This window comes from Schistosoma haematobium, chromosome 7 (genome assembly GCF_000699445.3).
Source record: "Schistosoma haematobium chromosome 7, whole genome shotgun sequence".
Classification (NCBI taxonomy): domain Eukaryota; kingdom Metazoa; phylum Platyhelminthes; class Trematoda; order Strigeidida; family Schistosomatidae; genus Schistosoma; species Schistosoma haematobium.
Window position 1 is genome coordinate 5,940,666 of NC_067202.1, and position 24,567 is coordinate 5,965,232.

Sequence of the window (24,567 nt, forward strand, 5' to 3'; positions counted from 1 at the left end):
TCTGTTTGTCCCTTGTTCCAACCGGGATTATAATTTATGAACGGACCAATCAGAATTAAGATAAAGGATTTTGGATTTTAAAACAAAATTCATCCACTCATCCGGCTAAATATTATTTCGGCATTATAGCTGATGTCAGTTCGTGATGGAAACTTTAAATCGAATTCCCAACCCTAAACATCAACTGTGAACAAAAATTATAATTACCAGTATAGGGTTGTTGAGATCATGAAGCGATTGATGTTAAACCACCATTGAGAACCTGGAAGCACTGGAAGGCCGTTTCGTCCTATTGTGGGACTGCTCAGCAGTGCGCATCCATGACCCTGATCGTGGGTTTCGGACCGAGGGCTTTCAGTCTCGCGCGTGACTGCTTAACCTACTGGACCGCTGAGCCGGCATCCAATGGCGTTAATGTCTAACCTTAACCGATCCACGAAGTTGCACGACCATCTTCCATTGTACTGAGGTAAACACCTGTTTCTATCCGGCACGGATTAGCTCCACTGGTCACGGCTTTTCATCAGAACTTCGAGAATTTTCTCACAAAGCTAGTCACTAGTGAGCAGATGGTAGTTATCAGTTTAGAGGTTGTGGAGATTGTAAAGTTCTTGATTGAGATTATGAATCGATTGATGTTAGACCGCCATTGAAAATCTGGAAGCACTGGACGGCCATTTCATAACATTGCAGGACTCTTTAGCAGTGCGCATCCATACTCCCACTAGCAGGATTCGAATCCAGAGCCTTCAGTCTCGCATGCGAACGCTCAACCTACTAGACCACTGATTCGGCATCCAACGGTGTTGATGATCGCACAATTTCGTGGATTGGTTGAGGTTAGACATTAATACCTTTGGATGCTAGCTCAATAGTCTAAAGGTTATGCGTTCGCACACTAGACCGAAAACCCTGAGTTCGAATCCCGCAGGAGGAATCGTGAATGCGCACTGCTGAGAAGTCCTATACTAGGATGAAACGGCCGTCCAGTGCTTTCAGATTTTCAATGGCGGTCTAACACCAATCGCTTTATGATCTCAATCAACATTATAATTCCTCACACTGATTTATAACTGTCATTTAACCCTAATACGTGGGTGGATATTTTCAAGGTCATTTTAACATTTGCTCAAACATCGTCTGACCAATAATATCCATGTTAATAACTACCGATACATTTTGAAACAGTTGATGAGAATAATAAAAAAAGCAGATTAACTCAATTCTCATTGGTTACTTACCTTTATTTTATTGATTTTTCCTAATATTATTTTCATTGAGATAACGATAAAATTAACCAATCAGAATAAAGAGTTTGTACTATTTTTCATACGACCAATATATCAATGAAGAAGAAGAAGAAGAAGAAGAAGAAGAAGAAGAAGAAGAAGAAGAAGAAGAAGAAGATAAAAGGCAACATTCAGTGAAGATCATTTACAATTCATGAGTATCCATGACATTGTGATTATAAATAGATCATTATTATCTTGATTATTATTATTATTACCAAGATTATAAATACTAGAAGTACTTGAAGAAAAGGATCATAAATGAATTTAATTTCAATATTTTCTTACATAATTGATGATTATTAATAATAAATAGAGCAAATATGTATTTCAATCTCTTCATTAATCTCTTATTTACATGGAAGTATATAACATGTATAATATATGATTTTCAAAGATATCCATTTTCAATTGATGATGATCATGATAATGATGATGAATTTCAAAATGAGGTTTGTTACCATGATATCGATTATATTAATGGTAATAGTAATAATAATAATATTATTATTATATACCCTGATCGAATCTTTAGATGATCCATCATTCCCATTGTGTATAGTATAATGATTCTTATCGTTTTAGATTTATTTTAACGGATTGAGTTATAGATGTGAACTGTATAATATGCTGTCATACGTTTATGAAACACTTATGACTATTGAGGATTTTGAATTCTGTAAAGCCTCGAGTGCACAAACCATGGACAATGATCCGTTGGCCGGAAACTATTAGCAACAACCTATTGTGGGGGAGAACAAACCAGATCCCAGCAGAGGAAGAAATTAGGAAGAAGCGCTGGAAGTGGATAGGACACACATTGAGGAAAGCACCCAACTGCGTCACAAGACAAGCCCTCACATGGAGTCCTCAAGGCCAAAGGAAAAGAGGAAGACCAAAGAACACATTACGCCGAGAAATGGAGATAGACATGAGAAAAATGAACAAGAATTGGATGGAACTAGAAAAGAAGGCCCAGGACAGAGTGGGTTGGAGAATACTGGTCGGTGACCCATGCTCCATTGGGAGTAACAGGCTTAAATTCGTACGTAATATATATACATACTTCTGTGGGCAAATGAATCAATAAACAGGTAATTTTCATAGGAAGGACTCTAAACCCGTTAGATTTACATTAAAAGTATAGTAAAGGGACGAACTTAAAGTAATTGCAATGAACTTCCAGCTAGTTTATGATTCATGAGACATTTTCTAATACTATGATACAAATTACGTAAGCTGGTTTCTTATTATTAATACTAGTATTTTGAAATTGTAAGCAGTTGACGAGGAACTGTGAAATATAATCAATTCATGTTGTTCTGCGACGTTAATTGTTCTTAATTTAGTCAAATTCATAAATGGGAAGTATTGTAATGAAAGTTTGTAACCAAACAGAAAACAGCTTCTGCAAGTGGATTGTTTATAGAGAAAATAACAGTATTACAAATAGTGAACCAATTTCACGTAATTAATTAATCTATTACTAAAGTCTTCTACAGATTACTCTGTCTGTATGTCCTCAGAAAACTAACGACATGTAAACTCGTCTTTATGGATTTAGGTTATTTTATTTTCTTGAACCCTTAAAAAGAGCCAAACAGGCTTTTAAAAGTCCTTAGGATTAGAGTTTTCCTCACAAATTGACAATACATATGTACTCTGTAGCTATATAGATAAATGAATTTTCATTGGAAATATATAAGATGCATTACTTGATTAGTCCAACCATAAAATCAATTATTCACAAAATTTTGAGCCATATAAAAAGATATTTCTATTGCTCACTCTAAATGACATTCAACTTTCGCCCAAATCTCTGAAAGTTACATTCCCAATTCTGAATGACTTACACATAGAGTATAATTCTACTAAACTTTCTTGTTTGAAATTGAGCTACGCCGGCAACTTAAAACACGCGATTTTACGTTAGTCTCAGCTCCATAGAGTTCATTATTCAAAAGGTTTCGAAATCATACTACCGTTGTAGTGAACAGATCACAGTAAGAAGGTTAAAAAACCGCGATCAAATAAACGCAGAGTGGAATTTCGATTTCCTTATCGAATGGTCGATGACTGGAACGTCCTAACCGAACGAGTGGTATAAGCTTCATTAAGGAATGCCTTCAAGGAGAAGCGAGATCTTCATTGGAAAACAAACTGCAAGGATTAACATAGGCCAATATGAATACTATCCTTATTAATGAAGACTGAGATGTAGGATGATAGGATATAGATTACAGCATGCAGAAGTATACAATAATTAGTGATATATAGCGTTTATTTTCAGTCTTGATAATTCATTTGTTAATTGAGAAATTACTTTATTCTTACAGGGTATATGTAAGTGGCAATTTGCCATATTGAACATCCACTAAGTCAACTATTCAGTAGTTCTGTTTCCCTTAAATTCGTCCATTTAGAACTTTAGAATCAATAGTATAATTAAATCATCAAATTGATTGTACTATCATGAAAATTCCATGAAAACACTATCATTGAAGTAGTCCATCCCATATTCATAATCATCAGGGTAAATTACTAATTCAAATAATAACAGTCCTGGCGGTTGATTTGGATTTAATATTGAATTCGATGATGTTGTTTTCTATGCTTCTACAAAATAGATTTAAGCTGTGCTTGGGATATTGACATGGATGTATTTTTCTTGCAGAGTCGAAAATTTATTGCCAAAATATTGTTGAACTAACTCGTCATCAGAAAATTTATTGTGTCATCCTAGTCTGTCATCAATATATATGAGCTTCACGAGTTATTTCAATGAGAAAATTCAGGGTGAGTAGGAAGCTTCTGTTGGCTAACTCAAATCGAGAACATATACACAAGCTCATTTATAAATAGATATCCGTCCCCCTCAGAAAATTGGACTGAAGTTTCAACCAGTACTGTTTCATCTGTTTCCTCAGAAAGTTATGTCAAGCACTGACCAGTAAATGTGTACCCGTTAACATATATCTCTTATCATTTGGCCTACAATTGATATGTCTGATTGATCTAGGCTATCAATTATATAAGACTTAAAAAGTATTGTATTGTTAAATAGTGAAAAATACAGACTGAAAAATCAAATTTCCTGAAATTTTTCTTCTTATCGATCCTCTTTAAAAAAATTATGGTTGAATATATTGGAATTCATAAACCTTATACAGGGATAAAGTGTTCTTTTTTCATAAATAACTGGAATTTGAATAAACATTGAATAAAAGTCTGTTGAAATGTTGTACAATCGATGGTGAGAGCGCCATAATGTAATGGAATCATTTTGTTTCAATATAACATACCAAAAGTTCTTTGAAAAAGTGTGTTTCTAGTTGATAACTTACGCTTGTTACTCCTCGTCAAGGAGCATAGGCCGCCCACCAACATTCTCCACCCAACCCCGTCCTGGGCAATCCTTTCCAGCCCTATCCAGTTGTTATTCATCTTTTTCATACCTGATTCTATTTCCCGATGTAATGTGTTCTTTGGCCTTCCTCTTTTCCGCTTCCCTTCAGGATTCCAAGTTAGGGCTTGCCTCGTGATGTAGTTTGGTGATTTCGGTAATGTATGTCCTATCCATTTCTATCGTCTTCTCCTAATTTCGTTTTCAGCTGGAAGCTGGTTTGTCCTCTCCCACAGAAGGTTGTTGCCGATGATGTCCGACCAATGGATGGCCGGATACCATTAGCCAATAATTACTTTAAAACAGTTTATGTAGCAACGGATATTATAGCTCAGAATAATCTAGCATTCTGTGACAAATTATTTTTTCTTCAGTAATAAAAAATACAGGTAATGTAGAAACTATTAACATCACAAACCGACTTATGATAAGGAGTGAAAACCACGAAGCACTGAAGAGCTATTTGGTTCTAGTATAAGATGCAACAATACACATTCACCACCCTACCGGAAATCAAACCCAAGGTGTTTGATCACTTATGAATCTTGAAATTCTAGATCAATAAACCGGAATCTATTAGTGTATACGTCTAACTTTAGTTAATTCATAGTATTGCATGACCACCTTACATTGTCTTCGGTAAGTAACTGTCTTACGCCCGATATGGTTGAACTTAACTGGTTATGGATTATCACTAGAATTCTATCTCTTGAAATTTCCAGCTGTACATTATTTTAAATGATAGTCGTCAAAAGCGTAGAAATTAACTATTTTTTTATTCTTGTATATTTTATCTCTAGTTAATTAGACAAAACGATTTCTTTATTGGCTTTAATGAATTCTGGCCATTAAGAAATGTGGACGACTATTTAGGGGTGGTATCCTCTGTTAAAGCAACGGATCAATCCGCTTCAAATGTTTATGTTTTACATCGTGGTGATCGAGTATGGGATCAAAAGTAAGCTAGTTAGTAATATGTTAATGGGGGAAAATGGGTTGTTTAGCGTTTTGTTTTCAGAAAGTGAAACTCCACCCTAAAAATATCTTATCATTGGTCAAGCGTAATCTAGGAACAGTGTATTGTAATTATTATTATCGACAGTTATTATGAAATTCGTTCAATAATTAGCGTACCAAAACAGTAATGAAAATAATAATTGATATAATTAAACCAAGAAATTTGAATATCCAACTCTTATGTTCATTGCTGATATTGATCTTAATTGGTATTATTACTCAAAGTGACTGGTTAACATGAACTGAGTAGATCTGACCATAGCAAATAAACACTGGTGAATAGATGAAGATTTTTTAAACACACACTTAGTGTGACAACTGAAATGCCAATATTCGGTTTGAATACAGAGCTAACGAACCGAAATTTATTCGATTAAACGAGACTATGTTCTTTTGTATAGCGTACAAAGCATTTTTGAGTTACTCGTATTAAATTATATCAAAATACAAACTCTGTGCTCAATTTAAACGGTTCTAATTTAAGAAATAAAACAAATTATATCAAAAATACAAAATACCTCAAACGGTACAGTTTGTGTTATTCAGTCAAGGGTTTCTCTAACACAAATTAGCGTGCTGAACAACAAAAGAGTTCAGTACATGAGAATCAATAAAAATATTCCCAACAAGATGAGAACACATATCTATCTGCAGGGATTCTAGCAATCCTCCCAAGCAGAAAGTCAAAAGGTTAACAGTTACACACTAAACCACGCCGTGACCTTGAGCTTAATTAAACACAACCTTATTGTCAATAGTCGGGCAACATGCAATAGAAAAATTAGGTAACAAAAGATAAGTCTTTAATCAAAATCACACAATAAAAGCTCAGATGAAGAAGACTGAAGAACACAAAGTGTGGTTGAAAGAGATTTGAACAGAGATTAAAATACACAACAGAGAGAAGAAACAAATAAATGACAGTAGTGTCCAACAAAAATGCTGTGGAGGGATTTTCACCGTTTTCTTCCCGTTACACTTAGAACAATTCACTTTACACTAAAGAAACATTGAATTTCGAATTGGCTATAAGTGTGTAACATGTGTCAAAGAACAATCAGTATCTTCTAATATATTTGACTACAGTTCACGCACATTAAAATGTTACGACTGACCTATTGAGTGATAAACTTAGGCTTTCTTAACACTTATTTACTTGAACACCTAATAAATAGGCCTTCTACTGAAGAATGACTTGAAGAGTTATTGAATCATTCTTCGTAACATTAAAATTTCTTATATATCGTTTGAATGTCAATAGTTTTGATGATCATAGGAATTCTTGAATTTATCGTGTTCAAAAATCTCTATTTCTTAAGCAAGTAACTATGCATTACACTTTGTGTTCTTAAGAATCATTCGATTTCCATTGACTCATAAGGAAACTAATCTTTCTTAATCATAATATAATACACCCAGTGTTGATTTTGTAACATACTAAACAGTTAGGCAAGATATAATTATGGTGTTTTGTTCTCTGATTGGATGGTTTGGTTGCGGAGCTTTCATCATTATTCTGAACGATATCATCAGCACAAACTTCAAGTAATAGTGAATCGTTCGAATTTCTCCACATATGACTCAAATCAATGGAAGATACAATCAAAATAAAGAAGTAAACAACGACAGGTTAAAGGTCAACAATAACCAATCAAGATCAAGGTCTACAGGACAAGCTGGAAGTCATTTGTAGGGAAATTCGAACAATTCACTATTACTTGAAGTTTGTGCTGATGATATTGTTCAGAAGAACGATGAAAGCTCCACAACCAAACCATCCAATTTAGTGAACAAAATTGCACCAAAACATCCACCTGAGCTACAAATCTCAAGATAAAGATTTACGATTATCCATAACATGCAATGATCATAACTTCAAGTATTTAAACTATAGAGGTAAGTGTTCTTTAAAATGTCATGTTTACTTAAAATAGGCTTGATGATCAATGAACTTCATTGATCATAACTTCTCAGTGAAACATCGAAATCCATTTGGAAGTTACTCGTTAGAGATTATTATTAACATTTGCATTAGTATTATTAATATTATTATCAAACTAAGGAAACTGTGGAATTTTTGGAACTGAGAGAAAATACTTGTCCATTATTTATTGATTTCAACGGTTGAATGTACCTATAACTTGCCTAATGTATTCTCCCTCAAGAGATCCACATAGGCCAATAAAGACTGATAAATTGCTATTCCGAACCTTAATAAATGCGAAAATATAAACCCCTGCATATGTAACTTCGTACCAATTCAACAATTTAGTGGCTAACTGAACTAAATAGCCTAAAGGAAACAACATTAGAGGACAGAACACCTATACTGGATTTCACTGTCATCTACAGTTCAAATCTGAAAAAAACTTCGATGCATTAAGGCTATCCTCGAGCCAAACTCTTCAGGAAAAATAAATCTTTATAGAGAATGAACAATTTTGATACCGAATATTGACAACAAAGAACTACAAATCTTTACGAAAAGAATATCACCGTTGGGAATTTTTCCATCTCTGTCTTTTATTTTATTTATAGTACATTTGATGATCGAGATAATTACCGTCTCAATAAGTCTGAACCTATACAAAAAGGAGTTTTAGTACAAATCTTTAATGGAGAGATTAAAAGAACCTATTTTCCTTTCAAGTAAGTAATATTTTCTGTCCTACCACGATATAATACTATGATATGATGATAAAAGCCTGGTATGAAACTATGCTAAAACTTGACCGGATACTCGATAGATAGGCTATTCTCAGAGATTGAAATCACCATGTACCAGATTTGTGATCCGTGACTAGATATAGAGTACTAGATTATTAGGCTAAACAGTACTCGATTCAACAGAATTGTAGTCAGTCTTGACTCAGTGAAGATTAGAGTAGAAATCAATAATAAAAAGGCAATCACATATTTACTAGTTGGTAAGTTAAGTGTCTGTTTGTCTTCACTTATGAATCAAACACATCATAATGTCACTGACCATGCAGCAGTATGTATGTATCAAGAAACGAACTATTTTCTTAACAATGGTTTGCAATTATTTTTGAAGGTAGGAAATAAACAGTACGAGGGTCGACAGTGAGTTATCTTCGCATATCCAACAGATAAACTTATAATACTGATAGAACAACGACTTTAAATTACAATTTGAGACCAAGGAAATACAAGTAGTGTTGAATGTCGAAATGTATCTGTATATTGTGGAACTTAGGTATTTTGTCAAAATGTTTAATATAGTTATGGTGAGACTATAATTTATGGATGAACCAGTCAGATTTACGATAACAGGTCTTGAATTTTGGCGCGAAATTAATTCATTCATTCGGCTAAATAGAGTTTTGGCATTATAGCTGATTTCAGTTCGTTATTAAAACCCTATTATCTGATTCCTAACCGTAACTGTCAACTGTAAATATTAATCCTAATTTCTCATACTGGTTCATAACCCTCATTTAGCCGTAGTATGTAGGTGGACATTCTCAAAGTCTCTTTAGCGTCACTCAAAGGTTGTCCATAAATTATAGTCTCACCATAAAATCTATTACTTATTCATGAGAAATAATAGGATTATGTGTTGGTTTTCAATTCACCAATAATTAATCAAGACTGAAGGTCAAGGTAAGGATGGAAAATCAATTGATGAAGTAGTGAAACTTCATCAGTTGAGATGGCTGGGACACGTGTTACGTATGCCCAACCACCGACTGCCTCGGCGTGCGATGTTCAGTGGTATAGGAGTAGGTTGGAACAAAGCTAGGGGCGGCTAGACCAAAACATGGCACAAGTCCATGAAGTCACTGACAAGTGGACTGAGACATGTTGGTAGGTGTAGACTACCTGGTTGGGGACCGCGAGATGATAGCAACCGATGGTTAGAGACCTTGAATGACATGGCTCAAAATCGTTTGTAATGGCGCAAGTGCATCCACTCTTAATGTTCTCCCAAATTCTAATCATCTGAATTCTTCATATCCCTTTACTTGTTCTCTTTCCAAATTTATTTCACTGGATTATACTCCTTGAATAACATGTTCAAACCCTAATCTTTCCGATTACTGCTTATACTCTTACCGCCTCTATCACTACGGGATTTGAATCGACAACTGTATCTCTGTGCTAATGTGGTATGGCAACTCGAACCGATGTACGTACGTACGAAGTTCTACGTTGTTACTGACTGACTGAAGATTAAGGTCACAAACCAACCAATAACTATTCAGTTCAGCATTTCATAACAAATACTTCAACAATTTATCATTGATAATTGATTAGAATAAAGCAATAACATTTATTCTTGATCTAACTCAGCCAAATACATAGAATGAATATGTCTTAAGTTTTAAAATAAGTATTCATTATCAATTGTAAAATGACGTGTTATTTGTTGTTGTCTCTTTTACCCAAAAAAATAAAGATTCTTCCTTCCTCATGGGCTTACAATAGATCCAGATGGAAATTTCTGGATTACAGATATAGCTTTACATCAAGTAAGTTTGACACAATCAACTAAATATTATAAAATGGAACTGTTTTTTCTATATGTAGTTAACTCATGTGCTAATTTTTTATGGCTAAGCTTTAATGATAACAATAATAGCTATCATTACTATTGTTATAACTTGTGCCCTGTGCCCTATTAATGTATAACGTAATGATACCATCAATTAGAGAACAGTGAATTATCGATTCGACCAGTGATACATAAAACATGTACGAGCAGTCTAGAGTCCTCACCGATCCTGCTTCCCGCCTAGCCCTGACTGTTAAGTCCAGTACACCAATCTCAGCTCCCGCGCTATGAATCATTTATTTCAAACACACCAGACAGACTACATCGTACTATAAAATAGGAAACAACATTTGTACAAGAATTAACCAAATGTGGTTGTGAATGAGGGAGATAATGATTGGTAGACTGGGCATAACTTAAGAACAGTAAATCGTATAATAATAGTCTATGGATCAAAATAAAGCTCATAATAACAGGGACATGAATATGAACAGTTTAGTTGTTTAAAAATTATACAATAAAAATATACGTGCAGTATTAGTTCAGAAATAGATCTCAACAGTTACCATTCATTATTCGTATTGGGATATAATACTTATTGTTTGGTGAATTAACAAACTTGAAAAATAAACTATTTAATCAGGGTTCAATGTATAGTTTTTAAATGTACATAATAGTACCTCTTTCTTAAACTACTCAATGGAGTGTTTTTTTAATGCAATTGACATAACCGAAAATGATCATGGATCATTCTCGTGTTATGTATATATATATATATATATATACATATATCTGACGAAAAAGTTATATTGGCATAGTAGAAAAAAGTATACTATAGACCAGCTGAAGATTAATCAAATTAGTTATACTGAAAACTTGAAGCAGTTGTGTTAAAAATACAAATTGCGCTTTAAATAGTTCGGTCTGAAAACATGGGTCTGTTAACTAGTCCACAAACACACACAAACTTTATGGTTCGAAGCTAATAACGAAATTGTATGACATGTTGTCATTTGTATAAATGTACACAGGAAACTATGATCCTGAATTAAATTGGAAACTTATGACAAAATTTTGGATCGAGGTGTTTCTAAGAGTTACTGAGAACATGTAGAACCAGAGTACTTAGTTCAGTTTTGTTATATCTAGAGCTTATATTCTTGCTATGCGACGTACAGCTTGAGCATTCGAACACTAGAACTCTCCAAGTCGAAGGTTGGAAGACAGCAGATGAGTGAGGAATCCTATTCCAAACAGTGTCAAATATAATACAAAACACTAAGGTATTTATATCTTTTTAGTGAGAACGAAATCATCATTACAGTCTTCTAATCCGCATGCAGTGGCTCTTAGCATTTGTTCAATCGGGAAGCTACACGTCGATATTCTGGAACATTCTTCCAAAAGATGATTGGATGGAATGCCTTCAGCTCCTTCTGAGCTTCCTTGAGTTCACCGGGCGCTTTCCCCACAATTGCGTAATAAGTGGACATATCAGCCTTGATCCGATCTATAGTCCTATATTTAATAAGATGACACAATTGCGTGATCAGGCGTCGAATAATCAAACTAGTCAACTAGAATCTGAAAGCACATGAAGAAAATAAGATGTAACAATAACCAGTCACAGACAATGCCCTCGGGACCGACTGATTTAGCGCTTTTGGAAAAAGTCCAGTTCTGCTTCAAGTTAACATTAATGTTTATAAACACTGCACATGTCACGATATATCAGATTCAACACTGTTTAAATGTAACCAGTCACATATGACTATCAATTAGATTATAAATAACTATCATCGTTGATTATCAATAGTTATCCCTATTGAAATTTTGCCATTGATTCAGTAATAAATCCTATTTTATCACTATAGTAACGCACGAAAGGTCAGTTAAAACCAAAAGCTGTTTTGGCTTTTCAGAAATATCAATACGTATGGATAAATAAAATAATCGATAGTTCTACAGTAAATCATGATTTGTTTACATTAAACTCACTAGCAAGGTGATGAACACAACAACAGTCTACCTTCAAAGCAATCAAGAATAACAATAACAGACTAAAAATGGCGTAAACAAAATTTTTTAACTAATAGGGGAACAATTAGTTGACAGGACTATAATTTATGGACGAACCAATGGGATTTGATAGAGTGAATTCGGGATTCTTGGAACAAATTCACCCATAAAATTCCAACAATCTAGCTGATGTCGTTTCGTGATGAAAAACTTAACTCTATTTTTTAGCCTTAACTTTTAATCCTAACTGTTAATTCTATCCCTACCATATTCATTTATTACCTTATTAATAACCTATTTAGGACTCTCACAGTTAGTTATTCAATAGTTAATTTAAGCAGTAAAACGAGCCAAGAAAAAAATACACTAACTACTCCTAAGTATAAATTTACTTGATGTTGTTTTACTTGTATCTTCCCACTGGGATGCAGGCACATCCAGCTGACGAGTCCCAAATAAGACAAAACGCGCGTCCTGGATTCCACTGCTAGCCACTATCCATCTTTACTCTTGAGTATATTTAAAATACAAGAATCTTACGACCTCGATAATTTTTGTTTCTATACATAAGGTTTTTAAATTCTCGTCAAATTTATCAAGTGAACCACTATTAACACTTGGTGAACGTTTTAAACCTGGTTCAAGTGAAAATCAATTTTGTAAACCAACGGACGTAGTAGTTTCTTCAAATGGACAAGTTTTTATCTCTGATGGGTAAATAAATCTAGTTATATTTCCCCTTTATAAATGTTTTTTTCTTTAATGAAACACAGTTGTCTGGTACCTTTGATATAGATTTTTAAAACACTCAATTTACTTTTGATTTAGTCAACTACATAGAGTCACAAGTACTTCCTCTACATATATATACACACACACAATACAATGTGGTACCAAGTCGAATACAAGACATTGCACTTAGTTGACTACTGAATTGCATTCAAATAGACTAGATAAGTTTATTAAAATTTAAACCGAGTGTGAACAACAATCGTAGTGAACTAGTACGAATTTTGTAGTATATCTCAAAACTAAGTTGTAAATTTTCGATTAACATTTTATATATGTCACTGCTCTTGTTTTGACCATCCCTTTCCTAACCACGAAGGGAGATGCTCACTAAATCGTTGTATTAAATGTCTGGTTGTGCGCCAATATAGCTTTCTCCACAGGAGCAACTGAATTCGTAGATACATATGAAAATGGAAAAACACGGTAACTTATACTTTGGTTGAAGAATAACTATAAGTCATCTCAGAAGTGATAGACATGGGTTATCGGCATCAAATGGCCTGTTCATTGCTTTATTTAGCATATCTTGTTAGTACATCACTAGCTATATCTCCATTGAATTGTAGCTTTAGGAATATAGGTTTTTTACTATCTGTTTATGCCTCTATCTTCCTGTTTACTTTATGCAAATGTTTCTCCGAAAAACCATGTGGATAACCCATATCAGTTAACACTCTACGAATGAGCTCTAGTTTCTTGTTTATGGTGAGCCAATGAGTTGGCGAACACCTTCTTTGTCATTACGATAGGGTATAATCAAAACAATATGTGGCTCTGTTCTATCGCACTTGGTCGATAGTGGTCATGTAATAGATAGAAACAAATAATTTAAAAACCGCTTTTGTTTATATACATCGTAGTAAAATTTAAGTTTTTGAATTTCTTGTTAACTATCCATCTATTCTATCTACCGTATTGCTTTCATTTGTGTATGTGTTAGCTGTAATCGTTGGTCTAATGTGTTGAATATGAGGATAGATTAAATTTCAAATGAACAGTCTCTGACTACTGAAATATCTGTATGACTTCATGACTGTCAAATTCCATTTGGCACTAAGACTGCAAACTACTTATTTCAGTAATGATCCAACTTATTACAAGTATAAATAAAATATATTTAACAAAGAAATAAACGCAAACTTATTAAGCTAATCAGTTAAAGTGAAACGCTAAATACTGATTCGGCAGCTTGAAGGTTATTGACTCGTTGAAAGACCTAAACATCTTGATCTCCATTTCCTGGTGGATTCATGGGTATGCACCACTGTGGGATTTCGTTTTAAGATGAAACAATTATTCAATGCTTCTTAGTTTTCAGTGGTTATCTAATTAAGGTCGGTGTGTGATGTGAACTATTTTTTTTCAAAAAAACTTCCAGGATTTCATACAAGTTGTTTTTCTAGTTTTCTGAAGTGAACTGTTTTTATAAAAAAAAAAGATTCTTTTACTTTATCTTACACAACATAGAATAGGACGAAACGACCGTCTAGTGCTACCAGGTTTTCCATGGTGGTCTAGCTTCAGCTGACTCCTGATATCAGCTATTGAAATTACTACAATATCCACAAAACCCCTTTTGATACTAAACAACATATGCTCACTAGTGACGGTCTCCAAGAGGTATTTCTTGGAGTTCTAGTGAGAAGCAGTGATCAGTAGAATTCAACTGGGTCTGTTGTGAGATAGCAACTGAATGAAGACAATGGTGGGTGTGTCGCTCAATTTCGTGGATTGGTTGAAGCTAGACATTTACACTGTTAGATGTCGGCTCAGTGGCCTAGTGGTTAAGCGCTCGCTCGCGAGGCCGGATGGTGGATGAGCACTGCTAAGAAGTCCCACAATGGGACGAAACGGCCGTCCAGTGCTTCCAGGTTTTTCACGGTGATCTAGCTTCAATTGACTTATGATCTCAACCATTGAAATTACTACAATATCCACAAAACCCCTTCTGATATTTTAAATTTATCAACCTTTATTAGGTATTGTAATAATCGGATTGTGAAATTTAATGAAAATGGAGAATTTCTAAAATCATGGGGCTACGAAACAAAAGGTAATTGAAATTATTGTTTTTATTGTTAGTTTATTTTATTTTATTTGAACACATAAATATTGGTACAATGAGGCGCCAAATACATATGCGCCACACAAATCTCATTCGATATGTGTGAGGGCTGTGATACTGCCCGGGTGCCCAAACCGAAGCAGGTAGTTTTCTTAGGGGGCCACACCCCGAGCCTTCGACCTAAAGGTCTGATCCACAAGGCAGTGGAGCAACGTTAGGAGATGCAGTCCCATGGTAGCCGGTGACCAACGATTGGTTCATACGCTATTTGTTCCCGCAGGATAATGGAGCCCATGTGCACCATTGGTTTGGGATCCGGTTAAAGCACCGGACATTCGCTTTCCGTCCTCTCAGTTTCGTAAACAACACCCCCGCTATGAGAATGCAGTGAATAGGACTTCCCTGGCAGATTCTGTATACGCGTGACCATGTGAGAGAATTTCGAGAGGGAGGGAGAACCCACCCCGCTCTCGGCCATACCAGGGCATTTGGGGGCTAAGTGTCCATAGCACAAGGCCTCGTCTCATTAAAAAAAGTAATATTTCCAATGAAAATGATCGATCATATCAATACGCTGTTTCCTAACGGGGCTTGACCATGCCTACTATATTATAACAGAAGCTAAAAGGATTAGAATCTATAGCCTAATCCATGTATTCAGAAGAAACTTATAACACCCTTTTTCTCCCTTGGTCGGATAGGGGTTAACAAGTGATTTACTGGTTAATATTATTAGTAATATTCATATCTTTTGCTCTTTTTTTCATCCTTTTTTCAAATATATTCTTCACTGTCTAATTCATCTGAACACTCTTTATTACGTAAATTTTAACAATTGTTAAAAATGATTACTCTAATGTCTGCTTTTTCCTAATTTTTGACCCACTTCTCGTGTTAAAACATTAATTTAAGCTCTTATTATTTCTATGACAACTGGTAGAACTATCATCACATTTTGCTTATTATAGTTTAGTTACGTAATTTCTAAAACTATATTATAGTGACGAACTTCAGACGGCCAATCAGATTCGAAACAGTATCTATACACTTTGTGCAACATTCAAAACGTAGTGAAGAATAAGATGCATCTTATAAAAAAAAATAGATATAACTTGTTCATAATTAGTTTTAAATAGTATGTCTTACTACCGGTGGAAGTGGATAGGACACACATTAAGGAAAGCACCCAACTGCGTCACAAGACAAGCCCTCACATGGAATCCTCAAGGCCAAAGGAAAAGAGGAAGACCAAAGAACAAATTACGCCGAGAAATGGAGATAGATATGGGAAAAATGAACAAGAATTGGATGGAACTAGAAAAGAAGGCCCAGGACAGAGTGGGTTGGAGAATGCTGGTCAGCGGCCTATGCTCCATTGGGAGTAACAGGCGTAAGTAAGTAAAGTAAGTAAGTACTACCGGTACGCTTAAACTGCCTTCCTAGCCAGTTCCAATATTTACAACTACTCTCATATGTTAACTGGAACGCTAAAGGGAAGGCGAGAAGTATGAAAAGAACGCTTTACTCGAAGGTTTGTTTATTTACAGAAAAACAAGAGTATTTATAGAGTTACATACCGCCTTGAGCTTCACTAATTTCCTAAACTATACTAAATATAGTAATAGAAAAAGGTAAATACCCAATCAAAACTGTAGCACGTGATTCTGCATTTTCGAGGTGTTTCCACAAAGATACTATTCAACGTTGATTGAATAAAACATTTCTTGACGATCATGGGCCTCCTGGGTATTTTTGAGACTTTAACATTAAAGTTTTAGTCTCCAATAATTGTTTATATTCAACCACACAATCATTTAGACATGATGCGTAAGCTAAATTGATAGAAATACTCATCTGAGCGTCTATGATATGATTCATGGACTAGTTCAACATGTTTTTGTGGGATTATGAAGTAGTCTCAAATGCTCACTTCATATTCTAAACATAGTACTGAGTACTATAACTCTCCTGACCCTTTTAATCCTAACCCTAACACTAAACCTTAACACTTCTAAAAGCTCACTCCCAACTCTGATTCTTGACTTTAACCGGACACCTAATCATTAAAAGCTAACTTTTCTTTTCTTAATTATGTTAGGAGTATTTATCTACCATAAATTTCTCATATTCCACCATAAGTTTCATCGTATCTAAACATTGTCCCCTAGTGACTCAGTAGGTTAGGCGTTCACGCGCGAGACTGAAGGCCCTGGGTTCGAAACCCGCGATCGAGATTGTGGATGCCCACTGCTGAGGAGTCCCGTACTGGGACAAATCGGTCGTCCAATGCTTTCAGGTTTCCAATGGTGGTTTAACATCAGTCGGTTCATGATCTCCACAACCCCTATACTATTGCTTTAAATTCTAATGTATCATCACCCATTGGGCTGCTTATTTCTAATACCAACTAACTTTTTCAAATAGTTTGAAGTTATACATGTAAGGATTCATATTTTCTCGCGAATTATCAGTCTCTCGGAGACTATGTGGATTTCACCTCGTCCAGCTTAAATCTCAGTGTGAACATTAATACTAGTGTACACTGGTGTACAACAAGCTGGCATGCTCGTAAACGGAAAAATGCAAATCGTTTAATTATACTTTGAATGACTGAATTGTGTTTTTAATTCCAATGGGATATTGGAGTTTAAGTTTAAGGTTCACTGTGTAAATCTCTGAGAAATTTTAAATTACTATAAAAGTGTATAAGAACGTTGGAGAGATTGTTGAATTTGGTAGTTTCTATCACGGATTCACTCTAGTCAAACAACCATTAGCACTCAAGAAGCACTACACAGGTGCTTTGTCCTAGTAATCCATAGGAACTCTTCCAATAGGGATTAAACCTAGGGTCTTTAAGTCACTCTACGAGCGCTTAACATTTAAGCCACTGAGTCGGCATCCATTGGTTTAAATTAAAACTTCAGTCGATCCGTGATATTCAGAAATTATCTCCTAGTTAAGGTCATTTCATAGTTTTGATTGGTTAAAATAGTTTTTCAATTCATGACGATTAATTGCCTAAAACGTTTTAAGATAATTTCTTGATGAGAAAGTGACATTTATGCTTACGTTGAATCTTTTCACTGTTCATGATGATATCCAGCTTAACGGTGAGACTAATTTTTGTTCAGGTTCAAAAAGCAGTTGCATTGTGTATAGAAAACATGATAGACGATGCTTTTCTGTTTTCGTAGTTCTAATTTGAAGCTGTAAGCAGCAGTGGAGTTCAATAAGATCAGAAATTTGTATGGATAGCCCTGATGACAGTGGATAATAATTGCACGATATAGCGAATTAATTAAAGCTGGGAATACGAAACATTGAGATACAATTCAATGATCGAAATGGTAACTTACTCAAGATAAAGATTCGCTTGTCTACTGGAGGGTGATTCTAAATCAGGAAAAAGCGATTGTGCCCCAGTGATCCTTGATTATCAATAATAACTTAGATGTGATCACTTCATGAAACGAAGGTCTTCGAGAAGCATCCTACCTGTGGCTACTCATTATTAATCCAGTAGTGTATAATTCTTTATGTAATTTACGGATGTTGTAATTTTTTAAATATTTTTGAAAGATTCAGAATCTCCAGGACCATATGATTTAAATATTCCGCATCAGCTATCTTTATTGGAAGAAGAAGATGCAATATGTGTGGCAGACAGAGAAAACAAACGTATTGTATGCTACATAGCTGGTTTATATTCGACAACATCAGATAGTACCGGTGATTATCTATTTGAGTACAAACAACCAGAGATGAGAGCAATCTATGGCATCGCCATTGAACCTTCAAGTATGTTATTATCTTGAATCTTTTTCACATGTTCTATGATTGAATCATTAGATATATTCCATTAATTTGAATATTGTTAACGCTTTGTAGACTACTGGACTTGATTTTGACCAGTGACACTCTTATACCGACGATAAATAATCTCGTGTAATGACTGAGAGAATTCGTATGGTTGTTAGTCTATAAAGTAACTTCCCTCTAACCCGGTATCGAATTATAAAGCAAACTTAGAAAGAGGATAAGACTCCTATTACATATTTACCCATTGCAACTGAAAGCTCACGTTGTAATATCGGTTAAATACCTAACTACATAGTAACATAAATAGGAAATTACAAGGTATATATTATTTATTTTAACACATATATATTGGTACAATGAGGCACCAAATACATATGCGCCACACAAATCTCATTCGATATGTGTGAGGGCTGTGATACTGACCGGTGCCCAAACCGAAGCAGGTAGTTTTCTTAGGGGGCCACACCCCGAGCCTTCGACCCGAAGGTCTGATCCACAAGGCAGTGGAGCAACGTTAGGAGATGCAGTCCCATGGTAGCCGGTGACCAACGATTGGTTCATACGCTATTTGTTCCCGAAGGATAATGGAGCCCATGTGCACCATTGGATTGGAATCCGGTTAAAGCGCCGGACATTCGCTTTTCGTCCTCTCATTTCCGTAAACAACACACCTGCCACGAGAAGGCAGTGAGTAGGACTTCCCTGGCAGAGGCTGTATACGCGTGGCCATGTGGGAGAATTTCGAGAGGGAGAGCGGACTCTCCCCACTCTCGGCCGTACCAGGGCATTTGGGGGCAATTTATGGAAAGTAAAACATATGAGGGTAGTTTACGCGTCAACTGAAATCCTACGATATAGGGAATACAACAATACAATAATCTAAGTATTTAATAGTTGTTTAATAAAAGTATGAACAACCATTTTCGATGAAATCATTTGCTTAAGCTGAACATTCGTATTTATAGTTGTTTAGTAAATATATGTGTCTATGGAACGATAGAAAAGACTGAATCATGATCTGGTTCAGTGGACAGTTATCTATCATAATTCTGACCCGTAAATTTTTCTCATCCTCCCATTCTTCTCTAATCACCTGATTATTACACATCCCCATTTGGCATCCGAAATCTCGAATCAGTTTGTGTTGCAATCTTTTTTATCTAGGATTGATAATTATAAGCAAAGATAGATGGTGCCTAGCAGTAGGGTGGAGGACGCGAGTTTCGTCTTATTTAGGGCTCATCCAGGAGTGAACATCAACTCCAGGATGCATCCATCTAAAAATGAGTCTCAAATAGAACGAAACGTGTCACGATTTGATCGGTACACAATCTAACTTCACGGAATAAAATTACATACCAAACATTAAAATGGGGAGTGCAAATAAATGAATCATTACAAGAATCAATTATACTTTTAATAAAGATAGACTTTTCAGTGATTGGCAATTTGATCAAGATAGACCACACCAAGTTCTGACCGAGTCAAAGTGGTGAGTGTTTAAGCGTGCAAGATAGTGGATGCGCACTGCTGAAATGTCGCATACTAGGACGAAACGGCCGTTCAGTACTTTCGAATTTACAATAGTGATCTAACTTAGATCGACTCATGAACCCATCTGTTAAAATATTATTGATCAATCCATTTATGGACCATAAAAAACATAGAACATCATCAATACTGACACAAGCAATTATCTGAATTGTGAAAATACATTTTCATCATTACAAATTAACTATTTACTTGTATTCTCTAATTCATCTCACTACATATTTGTACATATATATATATATCAACTATTTTCTTTAGCTAAATTAATATTTGCTCTTGTGGGCTCTACACCTAATGAAGATAATTCATACGTGGAAATTATTGATTTTAATTCACAAGAGTTAATTGGTGAAATCAGAAATCAATCGAAAACAGTAAGTTATTATTTTAAAAAAGAAAAAAAAAGTCCAGATTATTAGTTTCTTATCGGTGGTTTTGTTGAAATATACATTGTCCAAGAGTTGATACTGATATACATTCAACCTATATATTTATCTATTTGGACACATAGATATTGGTACAAGGGGGAGGGGCTGTGATACTGCCCGGGTGCCCGAACCAAACCAGGTGGTTTCCGTAGGAGGCCACACCCAGAGTCATCGACTTAAAGATCTGATCGACAAGGCAGTCCCATGGTAGCCGGTGACCAACGACTGGTTCATACGCCATTTGTTCCCTCAGGATACTGGAGCCCATGTGCACCGTTGGTTTGGAATCTGGGTTTTCCAACTCCCCTAGGTAAATTCTGTGTGTCCACCAACCCGGTTAAAGCGCCGGACATTCGCTTTTCGTCCTCTCAATTTCGTAAACAGCACCCCCGCCACAAGAAGTCAGTGAGTAGGAGTTCCCTGGCAGAGGCTATATACGCATGGTCATTTGAGAGAATTTCGAGAGGAAGAGCGGACTCTCCCTGCTCTCGGTCGTATTAGGACATTTGGGGGCCTACCTATATATGAGCCTAACTGGCTACTGGAATGAAAGGACAGATTGAGAAAGGAAATTCATGGACCATACCAAACGCCTCATTCTTTAGAAATACACATCATTTTGCTCAATACTCGAAAGTACTTGATCAGAATGATTTGTTACCCGTTTCTAAAATTATCAGATCATTGAAAGTAATCAGGATGAAACCCTAAATCTAAATCTTATTTTAATTTACACTTGTCTTCAAGAAATGCTTTTATTCCTGACTATATGGATCATATGTATCAATTCTAGTGAACTAAAGACTATGCAATATTGAAAAAATGATCAAGTCATACAGAACACAATCATTTCTGACGATTTGTAGGAAAAAGTTTGTGAAAATTATTTCTCAATTAGTCAATTATTGAAGGTTAATCTTGTTAAATTGAGTTTTTTTCCCCATCATATATTGATACTTTTACTGATATCGATCGATAAGTAAGTATTTCATTTATTTACGGGTCCAACTTTCATCATTAAACATAATACTGATAAGTCCTGAGTTCGAATCTCGCGGGGCGGGATCGTGAATGTACACTGCCACTGAGGAGTCCCACAATAGGACGAAACGGCCGTCCAGTGCTTCGAGGTTTTCCATGATGGTCTAGCTTCAATTGACTCATGATCTCAACAATTAAATTACTATAACATCCACAAAATCCCTCTTTGATTAAACTATAATACTATTGAAATATTTCATTATTTTCTTTTCAAGGGATTCGGTAATGTTCATTCTATAACAACATGTCCATACAACAAAGGAATAAGTTGTATACTATTCTGTAATACAAATTTACCATCACAACTAAATCAACCGGTATTATCAAATCAAACTCAAAGAATTAAAAGTATTTCAAAATATCAAGAAGATTTCAATCATGAACAACTTGAACGACGTTTATGGCTTTATCATTTACGATTTAACTCTGAATACAATTATTAGATGAATGAAATCATGTTATCAATGTTATAATGGAATAGTAGTGATAGTCAACACAAATATATGGTTTAAACAAATCACTATTTTATGATCTTTATTGAAAATGTTTTGATTGGTCCATAATAACCAATCAGAACCCTGAAATTGCACCATTTTAGCTCCTTTCGTATGGTACTGATAAATCTTATAAGGGAACGCTTAAATCAGTTTCCTAAGCTCTTTCAATAACATCAGGCTAAATCTACACGATGAATCGAACACGAAAAAAGGCATGAAATGTATAAAGAACGCTTTACTCCAAGCTTAGTTTACGTACAGAAAATCAAGGGTATTTATAGCATTTCAGATAGCCTTGGTCTTCTGGAATCCCACTAAAAATAGTAACAGGATAGGTGACCATCCAGTCAGAGATGTGACTCTTCATTTTCTAGATGTTTCTGAAGAACTATTGAATGCTGGTTGGATAAAATGTTTCCCAGCGATAGTAATATCTCATAGTAACACACTTAGGGGTATTATGATTGTGGATCGTTAGACGATATAAATCTCTAGTAAGATTGAGTACGGCTAACATTGCTCAGCTACTTAACAGTAAACTATATAGTGATGCATTTTACTGAGAGGTCAATTACTATTTTAAAGAGGGAAAAAATAGGTAAGAACCTCATGTATTTCTAGGTTTACCGCTTTTTGTATGTTTCAGATTATACCAAACGCTTATTTGCAAAATGTAAATATAAACTGTATCCTATTTAACTAGGAAAAATCATACTCAACTCTATCCCAGTCAACAAACTTCATCAATTAGAATTACTTGATAGATTGTGTAATTAGATCTTCTGAAACCTTGCACAACTCTTAAATAAACAGCCTAAAAGACCTGAAGAGATAATTTAGGAATAGCTGGAAGATTACTATCAATCTAAAAACTTAAGCGTGACTATCGTAACCAATGATTGGAGACTCTTGGTGACATGGCTCAGAATCGATCACAATGGCGTCAGTGTATACACTCTCTGTATTCCCTTAAACTAAGAGATTAAAATCGCTTCATATATTTCTTTCTACGAACTAATTCTTTCTTCCTGTACTATATCCTTATTGCAATCTTTCTTTTATATATTACCACCTCTGAATTAACTACTTTTATGAATCCAGTGTCCATCTTGTTGTGTTAATGAGGTATGGCAACTTGGACCGATGCATATATGTGCCTGGTCCCACGTTGTAGCTGACTGACTAGCATAATGTAACTGCATGGCAAAAATAGTTATTAGAGAAACTTTCTTATAACATGAAAATCGTTTTCTTACCATAACAATTAATTTGAATACTTGTAACTTAATGGCAATTATCGAAACAATCCGCATAGAATACACATATATCAATAAGAGACTAATTAATTGTAGTAATGAGATGGTGGGGATTTGTAGGTCGGGTCGATGATTTTGATAGTTTTATTCTCAAAGTTGGATAGTTTGATCATGAAGATTTTATTGTTATCCACGATTAAATCATCCAATTCAGAGAATAAAACTATCGAAATTGTAATAGTCCTGAGCATCAATGAGAAGATTCACAAATTTAAATATAATTTCAATGGTTAAGATCATGAGTCAGTTGAAGCTGGACCACTAAGGAAAACCTGGAAGCATTGGAAGGCCGTTTCGTCCTATTGTGGGACTCCTCAGCAGTGCGCATTCACGACCTCGCCCCTTGCGAGATCCGAACCCAGGACCTACTGGTTCCACAAAACCCATCTGATATTAATCAACATATGCTCACTAGTGATGGTCTCCAAGAGGTATTTCTTGGAGTTCTGTTGAGAAGCAGTGATCAGTGGAATTCAACTGAGTCTGTTGTGAGATAGCAACTCACTGATGACAATGGTGGATGTGTCGCTCAATTTCGTGGATTGGTTGGAGCTAGACATTTACACCGTTGGATTCCGGTTCAATGGCCTAGTGGTTAAGTGCTCGCGCGCGGAACCAGCACTTCTTGGGTTCGAATCTCGCAGGGGCGAGGTCGAGGATGCGCACTGCTGAGGAGTTCCACAATAGGACGAAACGGCCTTCCAGTATTTCCAGGTTTTCCATGGTGGTCCAGCTTCAACTGACTCATGATCTTAACCATTGAAATTACTATAATATCCACAAAACCCATCTGGTACTAAATATAAATTGA

At 35.3% G+C, this 24,567-nt stretch overlaps 1 protein-coding gene across 2 annotated transcripts; it reads left to right on the plus strand.

Moving 5' to 3' along the window:
* Window positions 1-1,335: 1,335 nt before the first annotated feature.
* Window positions 1,336-23,955, plus strand: MS3_00009491 (uncharacterized protein). 2 transcript variants are annotated; one of them, XM_051217871.1, is made up of 9 exons: window positions 1,336-1,741; window positions 5,493-5,650; window positions 8,248-8,358; window positions 10,130-10,202; window positions 12,816-12,958; window positions 15,016-15,089; window positions 18,684-18,902; window positions 20,733-20,848; window positions 22,159-23,955. In XM_051217871.1, the coding sequence occupies exons 1-9, from the start codon at window positions 1,613-1,615 to the stop codon at window positions 22,384-22,386; spliced, it is 1,251 nt and encodes a 416-aa protein (XP_051064300.1). In that variant the 5' UTR covers window positions 1,336-1,612; the 3' UTR covers window positions 22,387-23,955. The 2 variants fall into 2 exon arrangements, with proteins under 2 accessions (XP_051064300.1, XP_051064299.1); XM_051217870.1 differs by having other exon boundaries at window positions 15,016-18,902.
* The last annotated feature ends 612 nt before the right edge of the window (window positions 23,956-24,567 follow it).

Excerpts from the sequence above, each read along its gene's own strand:
- MS3_00009491 (XM_051217871.1), top strand. The coding sequence starts at position 1,613 with ATGTATTTCAATCTCTTCATTAATCTCTTATTTACATGGAAGTATATA. Across the intron at positions 5,651-8,247 it reads GATCGAGTATGGGATCAAAA|TACATTTGATGATCGAGATA; the intron begins GTAAGCTAGTTA and ends TTTTATTTATAG. Across the intron at positions 8,359-10,129 it reads AGAACCTATTTTCCTTTCAA|ATTCTTCCTTCCTCATGGGC; the intron begins GTAAGTAATATT and ends AAAAAAATAAAG.